Source organism: Chiloscyllium punctatum, chromosome 2 (genome assembly GCF_047496795.1).
Source record: "Chiloscyllium punctatum isolate Juve2018m chromosome 2, sChiPun1.3, whole genome shotgun sequence".
NCBI classification, from domain to species: Eukaryota; Metazoa; Chordata; class Chondrichthyes; order Orectolobiformes; family Hemiscylliidae; genus Chiloscyllium; species Chiloscyllium punctatum.
Window position 1 is genome coordinate 126983661 of NC_092740.1, and position 20232 is coordinate 127003892.

The 20232-nt window shown below is 40.0% G+C and overlaps 1 protein-coding gene across 6 annotated transcripts in view; it reads left to right on the forward strand.

Annotated features, from left to right (window-relative positions):
• Positions 1–20232, forward strand: part of trpm3 (transient receptor potential cation channel, subfamily M, member 3) — a 561085-nt gene that overhangs the window by 461887 nt on the left and 78966 nt on the right. For all 6 annotated transcript variants that reach the window (XM_072588222.1, XM_072588229.1, XM_072588237.1 and 3 more), the window contains exons 7-8: positions 3629–3803; positions 5773–5896. In XM_072588222.1, coding sequence (XP_072444323.1) covers positions 3629–3803; positions 5773–5896 — 299 coding nt within the window. The remainder of the gene's footprint in view (positions 1–3628; positions 3804–5772; positions 5897–20232) is intronic.

The following is a 20232-nucleotide window of genomic DNA, read 5'->3' on the forward strand; positions in this document are numbered from 1 at the left end:
TGTTTTGGTCACGTCCTCAAAGAATTCAGTAAGTTTTGTGAGGCATGACTATCTCTAATCAAACTATGGTTTTTCAAGCAATCATAAATCCTGTCTCTCAGAATCCTCTCCAATACTTTTCTTGCCATTGACATAAGATTGACTGGTCTGTAATTCCCAGAATTATCCCTATTCCCTTTCTTGAACAAGGGAATAACATTTGCCACCCTCCAATCACATTCTCCCCGTGTCTGCGTGGGTTTCCTCCGGGTGCTCCAGTTTCCTCTCACAGTCCAAAAATGTGCAGGTGAGGTGAATTGGCCATGCTAAATTGCCCGTAGTGTTAGGTGAAGGGGTAAATGTAGGGGAATGGGTTGTGCTTCGGCGGGTCGGTATGGACTTGTTGGGCCGAAGGGCCTGTTTCCACACTGTAAGGGCCTGTTTCCACAATTTAATCATCTGGCATTACGCTGGTGGGCAGTGAGGATGCAAAGACCGTTGCCAAAAGTGCAGCAATCTCTTCCCTCACTTCCTGTAGCAACCTAAGGTATATCCCATCTGGCCCAGGGGATTTATCTATCCTTATGTTTTTCAAAATTTTCAGCACATCCTCCTTTGTTACATCAACCTGTTCTAGCATATCAGTCTTTTTCACGCTGTCCTCAGAAACATCAAGATCTCTCTCAGTAATGAATACCGAAGCAAAGTATTCATCATGGACCTCCCTTACTTCCTGTGACTCCAGGCACAAGTTCCCTCCACTATTCCTGATCGGCCCTACCCTCACTCTGGCCAGCCTCTTGTTCCTCACCTTAAGTGTGGAAGGCCTTAGGGTTTTCCTTAATCCTACCCCTAAAGCTTAAGGAACTATTGCATGACTGACAGCAACTATAGATTCCTTCACAGTGCAACAACTTGAATAAAAGTCAGTTAACCAGAGATGATAAAGGAAGTTAAGAATTGTATAAGATTTAAGGCATACAAAAGTGGGCAGAATTAGCATAAATCTGAGGATTGGAAAGTTTCTGTAATACAGTATAAAGGAATCAAGAAACCGATGAGGAAAGGCAGAATAGAATATGATTGCAATCTTGCAAAACATAAAAAACGGACTTTAAAAGCTCTTACAGGAATGTAAAAAGAAAACATTTTGTTAAAATGTAAGTGGGTCCATTGCAAGCAAAGTCAAGTGGAAAAGCGAAATGATTACTTTGTGTTAGTTTTCACTGAGGCAGATGCAGTAAATCTTCACACATTAGAGATTCATTAACGAGGGCAAATGAGGAGTTGAAAATCAAGGTTGACAAACTTGTTGGAGGTTTCTTTAGGATGTTACTCACATAATTGATAAATTAAAGCTCATGGGTTATGAGGAATGTATAGTAATGGATTAAGAATTGACTAAGGCAGGAAGTAAGAATAACCAGGCCCTTCTTGCATTAGCAGTCTATATTCTAACTCACCACCACATCCCCTACACTCAAATCTCCTATGTTCCCTAACCTATAATGACTCCCAGTCTGCATTATTACAATTTAAAATTCTCATCTTTCTTATTGAATACTTATGTGGCCTTGCCTGTTTCTTATCTCTGACCTCATGTTACTCCATATCCCTCTGAGACAGATGTCTGAGTTCCTGAATATTCTGTGAATCTCCAGTTTTATTCACTCCCGGCATTGCCTTTAGCTACCTAGGTTCTGAGCTCAGAAATTACTTTCCTGTGCCTTTCCAGCTCCCTTCCTCTCTCTGCTTCTCTAAGGTGCACTTGTTGTGCAAGGATGTAAGGATCTGAAGGGGTTAATACTGAGGTATGCCTTAAGCATCACCCAGTATGATAATGTCAGATTGACTTGGTGAGAGAACAACTTAGGATCTCTAAAAAGTAAGGCCTAACATCCAGGTCTGTTAGAGGCCTCCAACAATATTTATCAGAGTAACTTGTATGTAGTCGCTATCATGAACAAATTAAGAGCCTGTTCTCATTTAGAACAGCAAATGGTTTTCCTTTACCACACCAGATTGTAAGCACTGTAACTCACTACTCTAAAAAAGGATGATGGCAGCAAATCTACCCCATGGTAAACCATAGTCCAAACAGACTCATACAACACCTTAAACCCCATCTTTTCCATCAACCCTTTGACCGCCTGCCTCCTGTGAAACATCTGGAGGTACTCTTTTATGTTAAAGCTGCTATGTGAGTGCAAGTTGTTGTTAAATGCAACAGAACAAAAGAAGGAAGCACATCAGATATTCTGATGAAGTGACAGATTCTTCGATTAAAAGGTTTCCAGCAAGAAAATTAACCTGTCTACACCTTTGAGTGCCCTGAGGTTGTGAAAGATTACAGAGGAATCTCGATTATCTGAAGAACATGGGTGGGGAATATTTTATTTGGTTAATCAAATTCTGGATAATCAAATGCCAGATAACATAGTTTAGCCAAGCATCGGGACTTTGCGAACTTGCCGGATAATCTGATACCCAGATAATCGAATGCCGGATAATCGAAGTTCCTCTCTATGTGTAAATGCAAGGTATTCTTTATTTCTTCCTCAATATAAAGAACCATGGCAGTTGAAAATGGTTGAGAATTTACATATATTTTCAATATTTCTCTCATGCTAGATATATTCCGAGTTCAATTTTTAAAAATAGATGCAAACTCTTCACTGGAAGCTTGATGAAGCCATTCATGGCATTGGAGTGAAACCCAAAGACAATGATAATAAATACAGGTACTTTAGGAGGCCCTCCAACCCTGTACCACCATTCAATTAGATCATGCTGATCTGTATCTTTCCTCCATTTACATGCCTTAATTCTGTAACAGTTAATGCTCTTGGTTACTTAATATGTCAATGCAAAAACCCTGGGTACAAAACTATTATTGCCACCTTTCCCACTCTGTACTCTGCAAGTACACCTTCTCAGTGCAAACACAGAATCATCGCATTAAAGGACTTATTAAGGCCCACAGACACACTGTGTACTAGAAAGTTGGCACTCTGGTTCCTGTGCTGGAAAATCAGGGTAATTGAAATGGAGCCTTCTATATGAAGAGATTGCAATATATCATTTTTTCTGCTTGAGCAGATCAGACATGCTTCATGAACTAGGTGCAAAACTCTTAACTATTTATCATAGCTTATTATTAGGCTATTATCAATTATCCTATGAATAGAATATTCTACTGACTTGTGTAGTGATACAATACCTAAGTTCAATGAAGTGTTGTAAAGTAGGAAATTTTGGAGTCAATTTGTGCAAAGCAACATTCCAAAAACAGCAAGGTGATAGCATGAAAGTAGTTCATTTAGTAGGGCTGGCTGAGAGATAAATGTTGACCAAGAGACCAGGAATAGCTCCACTGCTCTCCTTTGAAAGAGTGCCATTGGATCTTTTACAACCACCTAAGTGGTTAGACAAGGACACATCCAAAAAAAAAGGCACCCCTCAACATTGCAATCTCCACTTTGTGCTCAAATCTCTGGGATAAGACTTGGACACCCAGCCTTCTGACTTCAAGGCAAGTGTGCTACATAGAGCTAGACAGCTTAGATTTGACCTGATAGGCAGTTTGATGCATTTTGGTCCCTCGTTCTTCCCCTTGACCTGATATGTCTCTCTCCCTCTCTCTCTCCAGGGATTGGACAGGGGGTTCCAGTGGTGGCACTCATTGTGGAAGGTGGTCCCAACGTTATCTCCATTGTGTTGGAATATTTACGAGATACCCCTCCTGTGCCTGTGGTAGTCTGCGATGGCAGTGGGCGGGCTTCAGATATCCTCGCCTTTGCTCACAAATATTCCGAAGCCGGAGGGTAAGTACCAAGAAAGCAAAACCTTTCAACTTCAACTATCATTTCTTGGGCAAAATAACCAACTGAGAAAAAAAGAAATATAGCCATTTAATGGAAACAAAACCTGCATATTGCTGAAAAGAAAGCCATTCTGGGAACATCTGATGAACCTTTTTGGTGCACTCCTTCCAAAGCATAACATATTTCCTGAGGTAAGGAGACTAAAACTGTACAGACTACATGATGTGTGGTGTAACCAAGTTCCTCTAAAATTGAGGCAGAATTGGGTACTGCAGATGCTGGAGATTAGAGTCAAGATTAGAGTGGTGCTGGAAAAGCACAGCAGGTCAGGCAGCATTCGAGGAGCAGGAAAATCGATGTTTCAGGCAAAAGCCCTTCATCAGGAATCACCTTTCCTCTAAAATTGAAGCAAGACTTCACTTTTCCTGTACTCAAATCCTCTTGTAACAAAAGCTGACATTCCATTAGCTTTCACAATAGCTTACTTTAACTGCATATTAGCCATCAGCAACTCATTGACAAAGACAGCCAGGTCCTTTCATACACTTAAACTTTCCAGTCTCTTACCATTTAAGAAATACTGAACGCATCTATTTCTCCTACCTCATATTTTTTCACATTATGTTCCATCTGCCATGTTCTTGCCCATTCACTAAGCCTGACCAAATCCTCCTGAAGCCACTTTACATCTTCCCACTTAGCTTTATAACATCTGAAAAATTGGATATATTACATCATGTCCCCACCTCCAAATACTTGATATATATTGTGTGCAATTGGGTCTGATTCTTATGGGTAATCACAGCATACCAAAGTGAAAAAGATTCATTTATCCCTATTCTTATTGTCGGTTAGCCAGTCATCAATCAGTGAATTACCTCTTATTTCATGTGCCTGAATTTTATTCTGACCGGCCTCCAGTGGGGCACTTTAAAAAAGCCTTCTGTAAATCTAAATATATTGTTTATCAAATCTCCTTTATCAATTTTGTTAGTAACATCATCAAAAACTCCAACAAATTTGTCAAACACAATTTCTCATTCAAAAATTCATGTTGACTATGTCCATTCAGATCATTCTTAACTAGGTGGTTAAATATTTTTCATGTTATATGTGAGAATGTACAGTATATATATTTACTGTGGATTGTGCAATGACATATGTGCTTTAATTGCATAGTTCAATGTCTATACTCCCCATCAAAATGTTGAGACAATGGATATCAAAGGGCTACAATTTAAAATTGTTGGACGCATCGTAAAAATAGTCTTTGCACATATAGTAAATCCTCTCCAAGTTTTGCTCACATTTCAAAATTCTTACTTTGAAATCATAGTCAAGAACATAATTATGGGTATAGTGAGAGTTTCTCAGTAGCTAGGTTATAACCAACTCACCTAGAGCAGAAGTGCATCAAAACTGATTGTACTTGGTACATCCTCATCTAGATGGGTGAAATACAATTTAAAACATTACCTGCAATACTTTGGCAAAAGTTTAGACAAAAAAATCTTTTCGGGCTAGAGTTCAGGGGTTAGTGGTAGGGAGCTGAGATTAACTTCCGTTAGGCAAGATGTTATAAGGGTTATAAATGAAAGAGAAGTGAAATAGAGTTAAAAGAAACATCAACCATGATCTTTCAACCTAAGTTAACATGTTTAATGCAGGTTAGGATTTGAAAGTCGCTACTTGATAGAGTAATTGAGCCAGATTGCATGGCAGATTTATAAAGTAAATTGAATTAATTTGACAGAAAAAAAACTTCAGGGGTATGGAGGAGTTGGACTATCTGGTTTGCTCTTTGAAAACCCCATAAAATCTTGATGCACCAAATGGCCTTTGTTGAATGGTCTGATTGTATGATGAGGCAGGTCCATGGGTAATTCCTGTTCCTAGGTTATCACCTCAGTAGATCCCTTGTCACTGTGTAATTCTAAAGGCTCCATTCATTCTCTCTTTTTCACGTCAGGGTAATCAATGAATCTTTGAGAGACCAACTCCTTGTCACCATCCAGAAGACCTTCAACTACAGTCGCACACAGGCTCAGCACCTCTTTATAATTTTAATGGAGTGCATGAAAAAGAAGGAACTGGTGAGTGAAGAAACGCCTCTGGGAGTCCCACATCGGGCACAGTCTACAGAGACACGGAGAGACACAGCAGATACAATCCAGCTGGTCAGAGTTTTTACCAAAATCCAGTCACTAGTAAAATTTTACTCTCACCAAAGTAGAGCTTATTGTGACAGGTGAAGAGAGGAGGATCATTCAATCTAATGGACTGTCCTGTAACACACAGTAAATCATGAGATGCTTTTTTATGAACTCTGACAAAAAGTGTCCATTCTTTTTTGTGAGAATGGGCATGTTTTATCAAGGATCCTCTGTTATATTTGGGAAAGTATAAACTACCAAAAGGAACCAGAGCAGAATAACTTTTACGCAGCAAGTTGTTGTGATCTGGAATGCACTGCCTGAATGGTGAATGAAAGCAGGTTCATTGGTAGCTTTGAAGCGGGAATTAGATAGGTATTGAACAAAAACTTTGCAGGGCTATAGAGACAGAACAGACTGATGTAGGACCAGTTGAATAGCTTTTTCAAAGAGCTGACATGACCACAAAGGGCTGAACAGACTGCTGTGCTGTAAATTTCTATATTTCTCCACCTAAACCAACTTACTAATGCTTTACAAACCCTCACACCTAATAGATTGTTATAATGCTTGTTTCTTTAAAATTGCATGAACAATTTTCCTGTTAATTTGATATTGTTCATGAATACCAGAAGAACCTTAGTCATGCGCCTCCTATTATTTGTTCAACAACTTAATGATTCAGTGGAAATTTTATGATAAAAATGAATAACTTTAATTTTGTAGTTACTGAACATCTGTAAGAAATTTTTAAAAATGGTTAAATTTGAGCTTTAACTCCTACAAACCCAATTACTTGATGAAATCCAGGAAGTTAAATCATATTCTTTCCAGAGGGTGGCTTAAGCTATAAAAGGTGACATAATCGCAAATAAATTTAAGGCCTAGTAGGATATAATCAACAAAGTGTTGAGGATCAAAAAGGCAGACTTACATTTATAGAAGAGGAAAATCCTGAGCACTTGGCAACTCCTATCATGGGCATCTGCTTAATTTTTTAATATTCTCAAACGTACACGAGTAACACAGTGGTTAGCACTGCTGCCTCACCGCGCCTGAGACCCGGGTTCAATTCCCGCCTCAGGCGACTGACTGTGTGGAGTTTGCACGTTCTCCCCGTGTCTGCGTGGGTTTCCTCCGGGTGCTCCGGTTTCCTCCCACAGTCCAAAGATGTGCAGGCCAGGTGAATTGGCCATGCTAAATTGCCCATAGTGTTAGGTAAGGGGTAAATGTAGATGTAGGGGAATGGGTGGGTTACGCTTCGGCGGGGCGGTGTGGACTTGTTGGGCCGAAGGGCCTGTTTCCACACTGTAAGTAATCTAATCTAATCTAATCTAAATCAAGGTAAATGTCCTTCCTGCCCTCATTACCATTAAAAACTCTGAACATGTGGAGTTTGCACATTCTCCCCGTGTCTGCGTGGGTTTCCTCCCACAGTCCAAAGATGTGCAGGTTAGGTGAATTGGCCATTCTAAATTGCCCGTAGCGTTAGGTGCATTAGTCAGGGGTGAATGTAGAGGAATGGGTCTGGGTGGGTTGCTCTTCAGATGGTCGGTGTGGACTTGTTGGGCCGAAGGGCCTATTTCCACACTGTAGGGAATCTAATCTAATCTAATGTCAGTCAGATTTTGAAGTGGTGAAGTCATTTTCAAGCTTGACTTGACCTCAGTAGGCATTCTGTCAGCAGTTTCACGAGGAAAGTGGATATGAATCTTTACTTTGCAGTTGTTCAGTAAGACCAACAGTGTGCCTTTATTCAGAATTTCCAAATATATCTAAGATCGTGTTCTTTTTATAAAATCACAAACTATTATTTTTCCACTGCTTTGAAGTGTATATTTATGCTAAACAGGCAGCTTCCTTCTTCCCAGAAAATAAATCTCCAAGCACAGCAATGCTCAGGATGAAACTACAATAGTCTCCTAACTGGGTCATCGCTGATACTTCCACACAATGCCTTCAAGGGTTGTTGATTTAACTTTGCCAGTGTTTGTCTCTTTCCAAATGTTTACCAAAACATTTAAGAATAGCAGAGCATCTGAAATAACATCAAGAAGTAAGACATTTAGTTCTTTAAGTCTGCTTCGCCATTCAATAGGAGCAAGTTTGATTTAACCAATTTCATTTTCCTGTCCTATCTATATACACTTTGATTTTCTCAATGTCCAAAAATATATCAGTGTTTGCCTGAAATATGCTCAACAATTGTGCATCAAGAGCATTCTGCCATAGCAAATACCAAAATTTCACAACTGTCTTGAATAAAAAGGTTTCTCCTCATCTAAGTCCTAAATGACTAACCTCTTCTATAAGGACTATAACCCATTGTTCTAGATTCTCTGCTCTATAAATCGCTCTCTAAACATTGGTGCATTCAAGCTAGTTTTCAGCAGAACAACCACATTTTCACAAAGCAATTGCACTTTCTTTTCTGATGCTGGATAAATTAAACCTAGCCCTCATGGCAGCAGGTTTTAGAATTCTTTTTTATAAGTGTTAAGTTGGTTTATTGGATTTTACCTGCAGCTGTGATTGGGTTGGGTTTGTGAGGAGGGAAATGTGTTTGTGAGGAGGGAAATGATAATGGGATGGTAAAGTGGAGGATGGTGAGGCATTGATGAAAGGGTGCGGACTTGTGAGAACGGCAGAGAGGTCTGTGAACCTGCAACTGCAATGAAACATTCTTAGGTTTAGTAACATTGACAGCCATACAGCTGATGTGGCATCTAGGGAATAGGCTGTTGACAGAACACCAGCTAAAAGGAGGGATGTCATTCAAATCAATCTTAAAAATCACTTTGTTCCATCAATCTCTCCATGACAGTAGTTTCTAATGCAATTAGCTGTCCATTTCAAAACCAACACATTCCCTGACATTCACACTTGAAAATGTGCATTCACCCAGCAGAACAGGATTACATGCAAAACTAGTTGTTATAACATTTTTCATCAGGTTACTTGACACTATGTGCTTCTATTTGACACCTGCCCACATTCATCAGTCTTTGCCCCAAACAAAAGATTTCCAATAAAAGGTGAAGAAGCTGTTATGAATGATCATCTTCAGCACACACCTTTACAGGTGAGATAAATAAATGGTGCAATATTGTGTGAAAGGCCATAATCTATGCCTGGATCTCTTAATGCAAGTTAGTATTATTTATCATATTAGTCTGATCAGCCAACCACATGATGGAATATTAAGGGAGTCATAAAGGTAGGTTCTAAAGGAACATTTTAAAGTACAAGAACAGCTAGAGGCATGTAGGGAGGGAATTCCAATGCTTCGCACCCAGGCAGCTGAAGGCATGGCCCTATTTGTATTTTATCAATTCTTTATTCAAATAATTAACAAAGAATTTAATGTTTTGTTTCTGTTATGCACATTCTACAGTGTATTTTATGATTTGAAAGCTTTGTTGTATTATTTGCTGAGATTTTGTGCGAGTAGAACATTTGTATTTTTAATGTTTTCATTATTTCTTCATAATTGTTCGCACCCATTTTTTCATAAAAATATCACACAAAATCCTGTCTTTGTATATTTTATTAATACATAAACTCTACCTGAGCAGAAAGTGACATGTTATCCGTGTATTGCAGTACTTCTAATTAGTTGCTGACCGTCGTCTTCTGAAGGGCAATAAAGATTGGCAATATGCTGAAGTTATGGAGTCATTGTGTCATGCAAAACAGAGACACACCTTTCAGCCCAACTCATCCATGCTGACCAGGTTCCCTAAACCCAACTAGTCCCATTTGTCTGCATTTGGCCCACATCCCTCTAAACCTTCCCTATCCATGCACCTGTCCAAATGTCTTTTAACTATAGTAATTATACCTGCCTCTACCACTTCCTCTGGCAGCTCATTCCATACATGCACCATCTTCTGTGTGAAAAAGTTGCCCCTTGGGGTCCCTTTTAAATATTTTACCTTTCACATTAAACCTATGCCCTCCAGTTTTGGACTCCGCTACTCTGTGGAAAAGACCTTAGTTATACTTTTTATCTATGTCTCTCATGATTTTATAACCCTCGGCCTCCTATGCTTCAGGTAAAAATGCCCCAGCCTCTCCTTATAACTCAAGCCTTCTAGTCTCCAAGGTAACATCCTTGCAATTTTGTTTGCATCCTTTTCAGTTTAATAACATCCCTCCTATAGCAGGATGACCAGTATGGCCTTACCAATGTCTTGTACAGCCGTAACATGACACCCCAATTCCTGTAACCAGTATTCTGACTATTAAAGGCAAGAGTGTTAAATGCTTTTCTCACCACCCTGTCTACCTGTGTCACCACTTTCAAACAACTGTGCACCTGCACCCCTCGGTCTCTCTGTTCGACTACACTTCCCAGGGGCCTACCATTAACTGTGTAAGTCCTACCCTGGTTTGTCTTAAAAACACCTCACGTTTATCTGAATTAAACTCCATCTGCCAGTCATCAGCCCACTGCCCCAGTTGATCAAGATCCCACTGTTCTCTTAGATAACCTGGTTCAGAAGAGATTTGATCATATTTTCAAGATATTGAGGGGACCTGATAAGGTAGATTGGGAAAAACTATTTTCACTGATTGGCAGTTTAGGACCAGGGAAATAGACCCTGTTCCTATCTTTACTGTGTTGCCAGTGATGCTCATACCCTATGAATAAATTAAGAAGTAAACTAAATGAGATCTGAGCAAGATTGAACACAATTGATCCACTGATAATTTGTTGCTTTTTCCCTCACTGGAGAAGGAGAAAGATTGCCCAGTTATTTTGATCAAGTAAATTTGTTTGTCATTTATTCTCCTCCGCATTTTTTGAGAATTCATGTACCAATCTTTCTTGACACAAGACAAATCTACTGGGAAATTATTGCTCAAGGTCTTTTCTTTTTTATTTTCAATCTTTAGAGAAGAGAGAGCAGAGGGGTGACCTGGTGGATAATTGTCATCATATCTTTAGTGGAGCCATTGGCTTCACCTTGCTCCCTTAGCTAACTTTAAGTTGCCCTTAGTCCATGTCTCAATGTTATCCACAACATCCAATTTTTCTTCTTCCTCTTCTATTTTTAATCCTCCATTTCATCTTCAGGTTTTGCCAGGATCACATTGTCAGCTGTTTGTTTCCATTGTCTGTACTTGGTTATCTTTCTTTCTCTAACTGTTCACAGTGACCCTTTTTTGATGAAGTTTCTATTCTTGATTTCATCCATTCTTTTGTCTTTCTGTTCTTCTAGCTGCCTCAGGAGCTCTTTAACATTATGAAAGGATTGGAGTTGGAATGTTTCTTTGTGTAGACCAGGAAGATTAGGAGCCATAAATATAAGATAGTCATTAAATTCAATACTGAATTCTCAAGAAAGTTAAAAATTACACAACACCGGGTTTATTTAAATCTGTTGGACTATTACCTGGCATTGTTTGATTTTTAACTTTGTCCACCTCAATCCAACACCACCACCTCCAAATCATGAATTCTGCAGAAACTTCTTTACTAAACCCTCTCCACACACAAACACATTCACTCACGGGTGAGAAGGTAGTGCTCGCAAACACATGAAATGACTGAGGTGAATAGCATAGACAGAAGGAAATGGTAAATAAGCAAGAAGAGGAAAGAAGTCAAAGGATATGGTGATTGAGTGGGACGAGGCTTGAGTGCCGTATTAACACCAGAATAAACCAGTCAAGTCAAATGCCGGATGCTGTAGATGTATGACATAAGTAGCAATCAGTATAATTCTCTGCTGCCTCTCTCTTTCTCTAACATTCAAAGTTTTTACACAAAAGTAAGCCTCCTTAATTCTCTTCCATAGTTTTAAAAGCCATTTGAACAAACCAGTGTTTAATTTGAAAGTGAATATTCATAAGACTCAGCACTCACTTATGATTGATCCTCTTGAGATTAATTTGATAAATTACCAGTAGAAGCAGCAGTTTATATCCATATCTTATGATTTCAAAGGAGGTAAAGCTGAGGTTGACATACTTTGTGGTAAAGCTTTACTCATCCAAACCTCACACGATAGGCATTAGTGGCATATTGAAATTCTTGGTCATACACACCCTAAAGCTCAATTATATTACTGCTTCACTTCAGAGTAACATGCAGGAAATGACACTTTAGTTTGAAGTTGCAATGACAGTCACTCTTAAAGCAGATAACAAAAAGATAAATGTGACTGAAAATAACTGCTCTGAATGGGTTTAGTATCTTTCCGTGAGGCTAGTGTAACAGCATGATTGTTTTAACATTTGTTTGAAGTACAATTTGGTATTTAGTGGTGTTTGAACCTTAATACTACGAATGCCACTTTCTATTTAATCAAGGAAACTATTCAATTAGGCAATGACTTCCAAATCAGAAAGTCAAAGTCGAATCTAAATGGGCTACACGGTGGCTCAGTGGTTAGCACTGCTGCCTTACAGCACCAGGGTTCCAGGTTTGATTCCAGCCTCAGGTGACTGTCTGTGTGGAGTTTGTACATTCTCCCTGTGTATGTGTGGGTTTCCTCCGCGTGCTTTGGTTTCCTCCCACATTCCAAAGATGTATTGGCCATGTTAAATTGCCCATAGTGTTAGGTGCATTAGTCAGAGGGAAATGGGTTACTCTTTGGAGGGTTGGTGTGGACTTGTTGGGCAGAAGAGCCTGTTTCCACACTGTAGGGAATCTAATCTAATCAGATAGCAGTATTAATTCTAATTTAGGGCAATAAACAAAAGAGGCTCATATGGATGAAGAGAATTCTTTATATAAGAAACAAGGTATTATGATCTGCAATGCACTGCAGGTTAAAGCAGATTAATGAGCAACTTTCAACCTGAAGTTGAGAAAAGTTGCAGGGCAATGGGGAAGGAGCAAGGAGGTTAGCACTAATTGGATAGTTCTTGCAAAGAGCTGGCATGGTGACACTGTGGCTCAGTGATTAGCACTGCTGCCTCACAGTGCCAGGGACCCAGGTTTGATTCCAGCCTTAGGTGATTGTGCAATCTCCATACAGACATTCTCCCCATGTCTGTGTGTGTTTCCTCCAGATTCCTCCCACAGCCCATAGATGTGCAGGTTAGAGTGGATTGGCCTTGGTAAATTGCTGAATAGTGTTCAGGGATATGTCGGTTAGGTGCATTAGTCAGGGCTAAATGTTGAGTGATAGGGTAGGAGGAATGGGTCTGGGTGAGTTATCTTCAAAGGGTCGGTGTGGACTTGTTGGGCCGAATGGCCTGATACCATATTGTAGGGATCCTATGATTTACGATGTGCTGAACTGCCTGATTCTATGCTGTAAGACATACAATCTTATTCTAATGCTTGAAGAAAGAAATAATGGAGAACTGGGCATGATTCTGAAGCAGAAATTTCACAATGCTTTGCGAAGGAACAATTGATCCTCCAATACATTTTAATCAGTAAACTTCAAGAAGAAAGAACAGTCTTGAAATCATTCCAGAATGTCTATTATTATCCATCAGCACCAAGAATTAGCTGAAGTACTAATGCTCTTCATCTAGTTGATACATTGATGAATTATGCACATTGATGGATTATGATCATGATGCATTCAATGTAAGTTTATAGAATGGCTGACAGCTGAATCATGATAATGACAAAAATAGATTTAAATCATTTATGTCCTTATCTTGCTCGAAGCATATACCCTGTGAAAAGACAATTCTGTGAGACTGGTTCACCAGCCGTGAATTCACGCTACACTCTAAACTTAGACAGTAAATTGGAAAGTTTATTCCACAATAGGATTTGAAATTGGTTTGTTACATTAATAACTGACAATTGTTAACTCATTCAGGTCTTTTTAAAAAAAAATGTCTATGATACCTTTTTATTTAGAATCTTAACTGATCAATGAATTACTTTTTAAATAAGTGACCCTTGATCAAAACAGTAGAGAAAAGATTGAAGAATTACTTTTCTATTGAGCCTATCACATCCTCTCAAATGATCCAAATGCTTTACAACCAGTGATGGACTTTATAAGTGTAGTCACTGCTGTAATGCAGGAAATTTGCAGTCAATTTGCACACATACCTCCTACAAAATGACTTAAATCTGTCCTAATTATTTATTCACCAAACTGTGTTGCACTCTGCGTTATTTCAAACAAACATGCATTAATGATCTCAAGTGGAATGTATTGCTCACGATCTCTCTGGTTTCTAGTTATTGCTTGCACACCTTGTTGATCCTTGCAGTGTGAACTCTCTTCAGTATTGATAGCAGTGGAAAGCCATTTGGCTCCTCTGAAGAAAGGTCACTAAACCCCTGATGTTACCTCTGATTTCTCTCCAAAGGTGCTGCTAGACCTGCTGAGCTTTTCCAGTAATTTCTATTTTTGTTACGGCTAATTCTGTATACTTGTGGGTTTCCATCTTGATTACTGCACGAACAATATTTTTAGTGCCTACATTGTTAGTTGTAAAGAAGTCTGTTGTTTGCTTGGGTTCTAAAATGAGCCTAGGGATCCCTATGTAACCTTCTATCAACAGTCCATTGACCACTTGTTTCACAACCATCTGTTCCTAAACCAAATGTCTTTAATCCATTGTTCCATGACTGGCTGTTGCTGCACCAATGGTTTCTTAACTCTAATTAGTTTAAAAGTGCTTGGGACAAGCACTGAAATGTCATAACATTCAAGTTTATGGGTCTTGTGTTGGAGAGTTGGACTATTGTAGAGTTGGTGTGGTTTTGGCAATACAGACTCAATGGACTAAGGAGCCTCTTCTGTATTGTATGATTCTAGTTTGACTCCTTCCATCCATCTGAAGAAGATTGAGAACAAGATATGCCTTCATACTCAAGAGTGTGTTATGATCCTGGATGGGACTAGCTGTTTATGTTAAGATCTCAGTCTAGGCCACCAACTTTGTGTTATGATCTGATAAGGGACTTTTATGTTTAATAATAATTTTTATGTTTAAAGTTGACAAAAGGTGATATCCAAAGGATATAGTAAGAATGTAAAGCCGCAAGATTCTACAGTTTTGAACAAACAAGAAGATATTACTGAGTAATATAGTGTCACCAAGCATCCCACTGTGCACATCAAAGAGCAAATGCAATCATGACAGATCCAAGGATTTCTTGGTAACTCTCCCAGACGTTAATGACATGATGGGTCATCAAATCTCATTAAACATTTTAAGGGATCACAATTCTTTGGTTTCACTGATCCAGCCTTGACACCCCCTCTCAACAGACACTTCATATTGTTTCCCTCAATGACTGCTCCTGTTCTAGTTAATAAATCTCCTGTCCAGTGTTCATGCTCCAGTAGACTGCAAAACTACATTCTGATACCTATTCACAGGTACAACCCCAGCTTTTCTCTGACAGCTAGCTTCACCAAGCTGGTTCTTGCCTTGGATTTTTCCTTGTGCTCCCATCTTGCTGAGCTGGATCAAATATCAACTGCTATGACTTTACAACTCTCACTCTAAACTGTACTGACCTATTAGTGACACCCAGCTTCTTGTAACCACCATAACTTCTTTGAGGACTTAGGACTTTTTCTAAGCCCTGACTGCAACACCCTGCTGCCTAATAATTCTTAGAACTTGTATTCTAACAGCACAGAGATTTCTATCTGCTCTTGGGACTTAACTATCTGTCCCCTATATAAAACTCATGTAGTTCACTTGGCTTCCCTGTAATACATCTGAAAATCCGTAATTTTAGCAGGGTGCCTACTCACTGTCTCATTCTTAGTTCCAACTTCAGTCTGTTTCCTGTGAATATCTTTAGAATGAAAATAGTGTGGCTGGACTGAAACTAGCCCATTTCATGAAAGGGTCTGAAGTGTGGGAGTAGGTAAAGGACATTAAAGAAAGTTTTCAGGTTCTAAAATTATTGAACTTGATATTGAATCCGGAAGGCTGCGGGTTCTCATTTTCACCTACTTATGGTTCCCATTATCAGCTTTTCTTTCTCCTGAGTAGAATGCCATCTGTTCCTTCATGTCCCCAACTGCTGCTATCTCTCTGTTTCTCTGTGGCTCCACCTCCACCTATCTGCTCACTCCTTTTCACCGCTGCCCCCCCATCCCTGTCTTCAGCATAAATACTACTCATAGCTACTATCAGGTTTGAAGAAGGGTAACTGGACTCAAAACATCAGCTCTGCTTTCTTTCCCCGGATGCTGTCAGACCTGCTGAATTCTACCAGCAATTTCTGTTTTGTTCCACCATCCACAGTTCTTTGTTTTATTTAAGGACTTTTAGTAACTGCTGTCTGTCTGACTGGCTTCTGTCATTATATTTTATGATGTTTTATCTGAAGAACTGAATAGGTTGTGCTGATTTCCTGTGGTAATGTTGATCATCTCCTTTTATCACTGATCTGTGCTGCTTCCAAATTTCTAGGTCACTCACCATCTGAATGAATTTCGTAAGAGTCAAATCTTCTTTTGACTGTATTAATCCGACAAAGACTCATCAGCAATTCCAACAGCAGTTCTGTCTCTTGTGGACTCTGATTTAATTTGCCATAGTCTTATTTCTCCACTGTTGTTATCATTAATTTAATTATTTACGGATATCTCTGGATGGAGAACACTCAATTAAATTGTTGTGGTTCTGTTCGCCGAGCTGGGAATTGTGTTGCAGACATTTCGTCCCCTGTCTAGGTGACATCCTCAGTGCTTGGGAGCCTCCTGTGAAGCACTTCTGTGATCTTTCCTCCGGCATTTGTAGTGGTTTGAATCTACCGCTTCCGGTTGTCAGTTCCAGCTGTCCGTTGCAGTGGCCGGTATATTGGGTCCAGGTCGATGTGCTTATTGATTGAATCTGTGGATGAGTGCCATGCCTCTAGGAATTCCCTGGCTGTTCTCTGTTTGGCTTGTCCTATAATAGTAGTGTTGTCCCAGTCGAATTCATGTTGCTTGTCGTCTGCGTATGTGGCTACTAAGGATAGCTGGTCATGTTGTTTTGTGGCTAGTCGGTGTTCATGGATGCAGATCGTTAGCTGTCTTCCTGTTTGTCCTATGTAGTGTTTTGTGCAGTCCTTGCATGGGATTTTGTACACTACATTGGTTTTGCTCATGCTGGGTATCGGGTCCTTCGTTCTGGTGAGTTGTTGTCTGAGAGTGGCTGTTGGTTTGTGTGCTGTTATGAGTCATAACAGCACACAAACCAACAGCCACTCTCAGACAACAACTCACCAGAACGAAGGACCCGATACCCAGCATGAGCAAAACCAATGTAGTGTACAAAATCCCATGCAAGGACTGCACAAAACACTACATAGGACAAACAGGAAGACAGCTAACGATCCGCATCCATGAACACCAGCTAGCCACGAAATGACACGACCAGCTATCCTTAGTAGCCACATACGCAGACGACAAGGAACATGAATTTGACTGGGACAATACTACTATTATAGGACAAGCCAAACAGAGAACAGCCAGGGAATTCCTAGAGGCATGGCACTCATCCACAGATTCAATCAATAAGCACATCGACCTGGACCCAATATACCGGCCACTGCAACGGACAGCTGGAACTGACGACCCGGAAGCGGCAGATTCAAACCACTGCCAATGGCGGAGGAAAGATCACAGAAGCGCTTCACAGGAGGCTCCCAAGCACTGAGGATGTCACCAAGACAGGGGACGAAACGTCTGCAACACAAATTCCCAGCTTGGCGAACAGAACCACAACAACGAGCACCCGAGCTACAAATCTTTTCACAAACTTTGAACACTCAATTAAATCTTTCTCTTACAAGTCTTACAATAACTCAATTTGTTTTGAAGTTAAGGCAATTGTCAAAACGTCCAGCAAATCTTTGAAAGTATCTGAGACTTCTTTTATATCTTACTGAGTTGTAATTTAATCAGTTATTCTTCCATTTGTACATAGTATATTATATGCACAATTTCTGATTTAGTATTCAATCTGCATGCAATTTTCCCTCTTAAGAAGTGTTTTCTCCACAATGTCCAATTCTGTCTACTATTTGACGCATTTCTGAATTAAGTCTTCCTAGTAATATTATGCCTGATGCCATATCATCTTAAATGTCATCATTTCGTAACAGCAGTGCTGTTGTCCTGTGCTGCCAGTGAACAGTTTTCTTCTGATTTAGCAAGCAAAATACAAGATTCCCATTTTCTGCAGCTAGAGTAGAGGGAGCCTGGCTTTCACAGGTAAAATGGAGGATTTCCACATTTTTTACAGCTTTTCTGTATGAATCTTGTTAATTGCAGACTGAAAATAATTATTCCCATTTCTTTCACAGATTTTTCTGAATGATTCCAGCTGTCTGCATTTTCAATACATAATTACCCCCTTTACAATGATTTTAATAATGGATCACTTCTGTGGCCTTAATAAATTCTCCTAGCTTATTTTTCCGTTTGAAGTTGCCTGTTTCGGCTTTTAAATTGCCCCTTTATTGCTTTAATTCTGATTTAATGAAATCCCCAGATACACAACTTCACTTTAATTGTGCTTTGTGGCCCTTGATTTCCCTTACTGTAGCTGTGCCTCATGTTGCCCATTTGGCATGACAATGATGCTTGGTCTATGCTGGGACAACTTATCTTTAATTCTGGCTCTCCTACCCTCTAATTCTGCACCCTTTAAACAAAGTTTTGTCTTGCTTATCAGGATTGAAACTCAATTCTCGGAGCCTCTTAAGTCGTGGAATATATCTACAGATCACTGGCACACAATGCAACTCCTAACTGTCTTGGAGGGACCAAAACTCAAGCTCCAAGGAGTTCCTAAATTCCTTATTACCTCAGAGGTGCTTTTACCATTGACTATAGATTCTACTGCACCTTGCCACAGAGTTTCCTTTTGAAGAGTTCTTAAATGTTCAGCTCTTCCTAGTGCTGAATGTCTGCCTGATAAGGATTCTGAAGGTTTTATCTGAGGAAACCTTCAGACTGGCACTGCTGCCAGCAAGCTGTAGTATCAGCTAATTGGAAACTGCAACACTGCTCACCTTGTTGTTAAAGCAATCCACATCACTGACCGTCATGTTGTCTGAGACCGTCTGCACCACTGCACACCTTGTGTTAGATTTGCTACTGTCATCCTGTTTTTAGGGTGGGGCTCCACAGGGTCTGTTTGGTCAAATACAATGGAGGAAAGCCAATCTATTTAGAAAAGGCTCTTGTCTTAAACAAGAGAGAAGTTTTTGCTTGTTAACAACAATGTACAATTTACACGATCTGATAGACATTGTTACAGAGACTACTGAGGAGGACCTGGATGGTGGATCTTACTCCTTTGAGATCCTACTCTGTTCTCCTACCAAATCCATATATCACCATTATTGTGGGTAGTTCCTAAGGTGTTCCTCAGTATTAATCCCTTCAGACCATCCAAAACAAAGGAATAGTGATAGAGTTTCACATCAGGATGATGAGTGGCTTGGAGGAGAACTTGCAGGCAGTTGTGTTCCCATGTATCTGGTGTCCCTATTCTTCTTGCTGGTAGAGATTGAGAGTTTGAAAGGTGCTGTCAAAGGAGCCTTGGTGAGTTATTGCAGTGCATCCTGTAGATGGTACAGACTGCTGCCGTTTTGCACCAGTGAGGGAGAGAGTGAAGATTAGATTAGATTAGATTCCCTACAGTGTGGAAACAGGCACTTCAGCACAACAAGTCCACACCGACCCTCCAAAGAGCAACCCACCCAGACCCATTCCCCTACATTCACCCATATCTAATGCACCTAACACTACGGGCAATTTAGCATGGTTAATTCACCTAACCTGCACATGTTTGGACTGTGGGAGGAGATTAGAAGAAACCCACGCAGACACGGGGAGAATGTGCAAACTCCACACAGACAGTTGCCCGAGGCAGGAATTAAACCCAGGTCTCTGGTGCTGTAAGGCAGCAGTGCTAACCACTGTGCCACCGTGTCGCCCATGAATGTTGAAAGTTGATAAGGTGCCAGTCACATAGGCTGATTCTTCTTGAAGCTTTTTTTTTTCAAATGCACCCGTGACATTTGGCCAGCGTTAATTGGCCAGGCCTAATTGCCCTTGAGAAGGTTGTGGTGAACTGCCTTCTTGATTCTAGAGTGTGGTTGGGGCTCCACTCATCCAACCAAACAGTGAATATACCATCACTCTCCTGGTGTGCTTATAGATAACAGACAGGCTTTGGAGTGTCAGGAGATGAGTTCCCACTTCAGAATTCCCAGCCTTCGACAGACTCTTGCAGCCACAGTGTTATTATAGCTGGTCTAGTTTAGTTAAACACAAATGTTAACAAATGGGGTGTTTGAAAGAAAAAAAATCTTTTATTCCCCATCC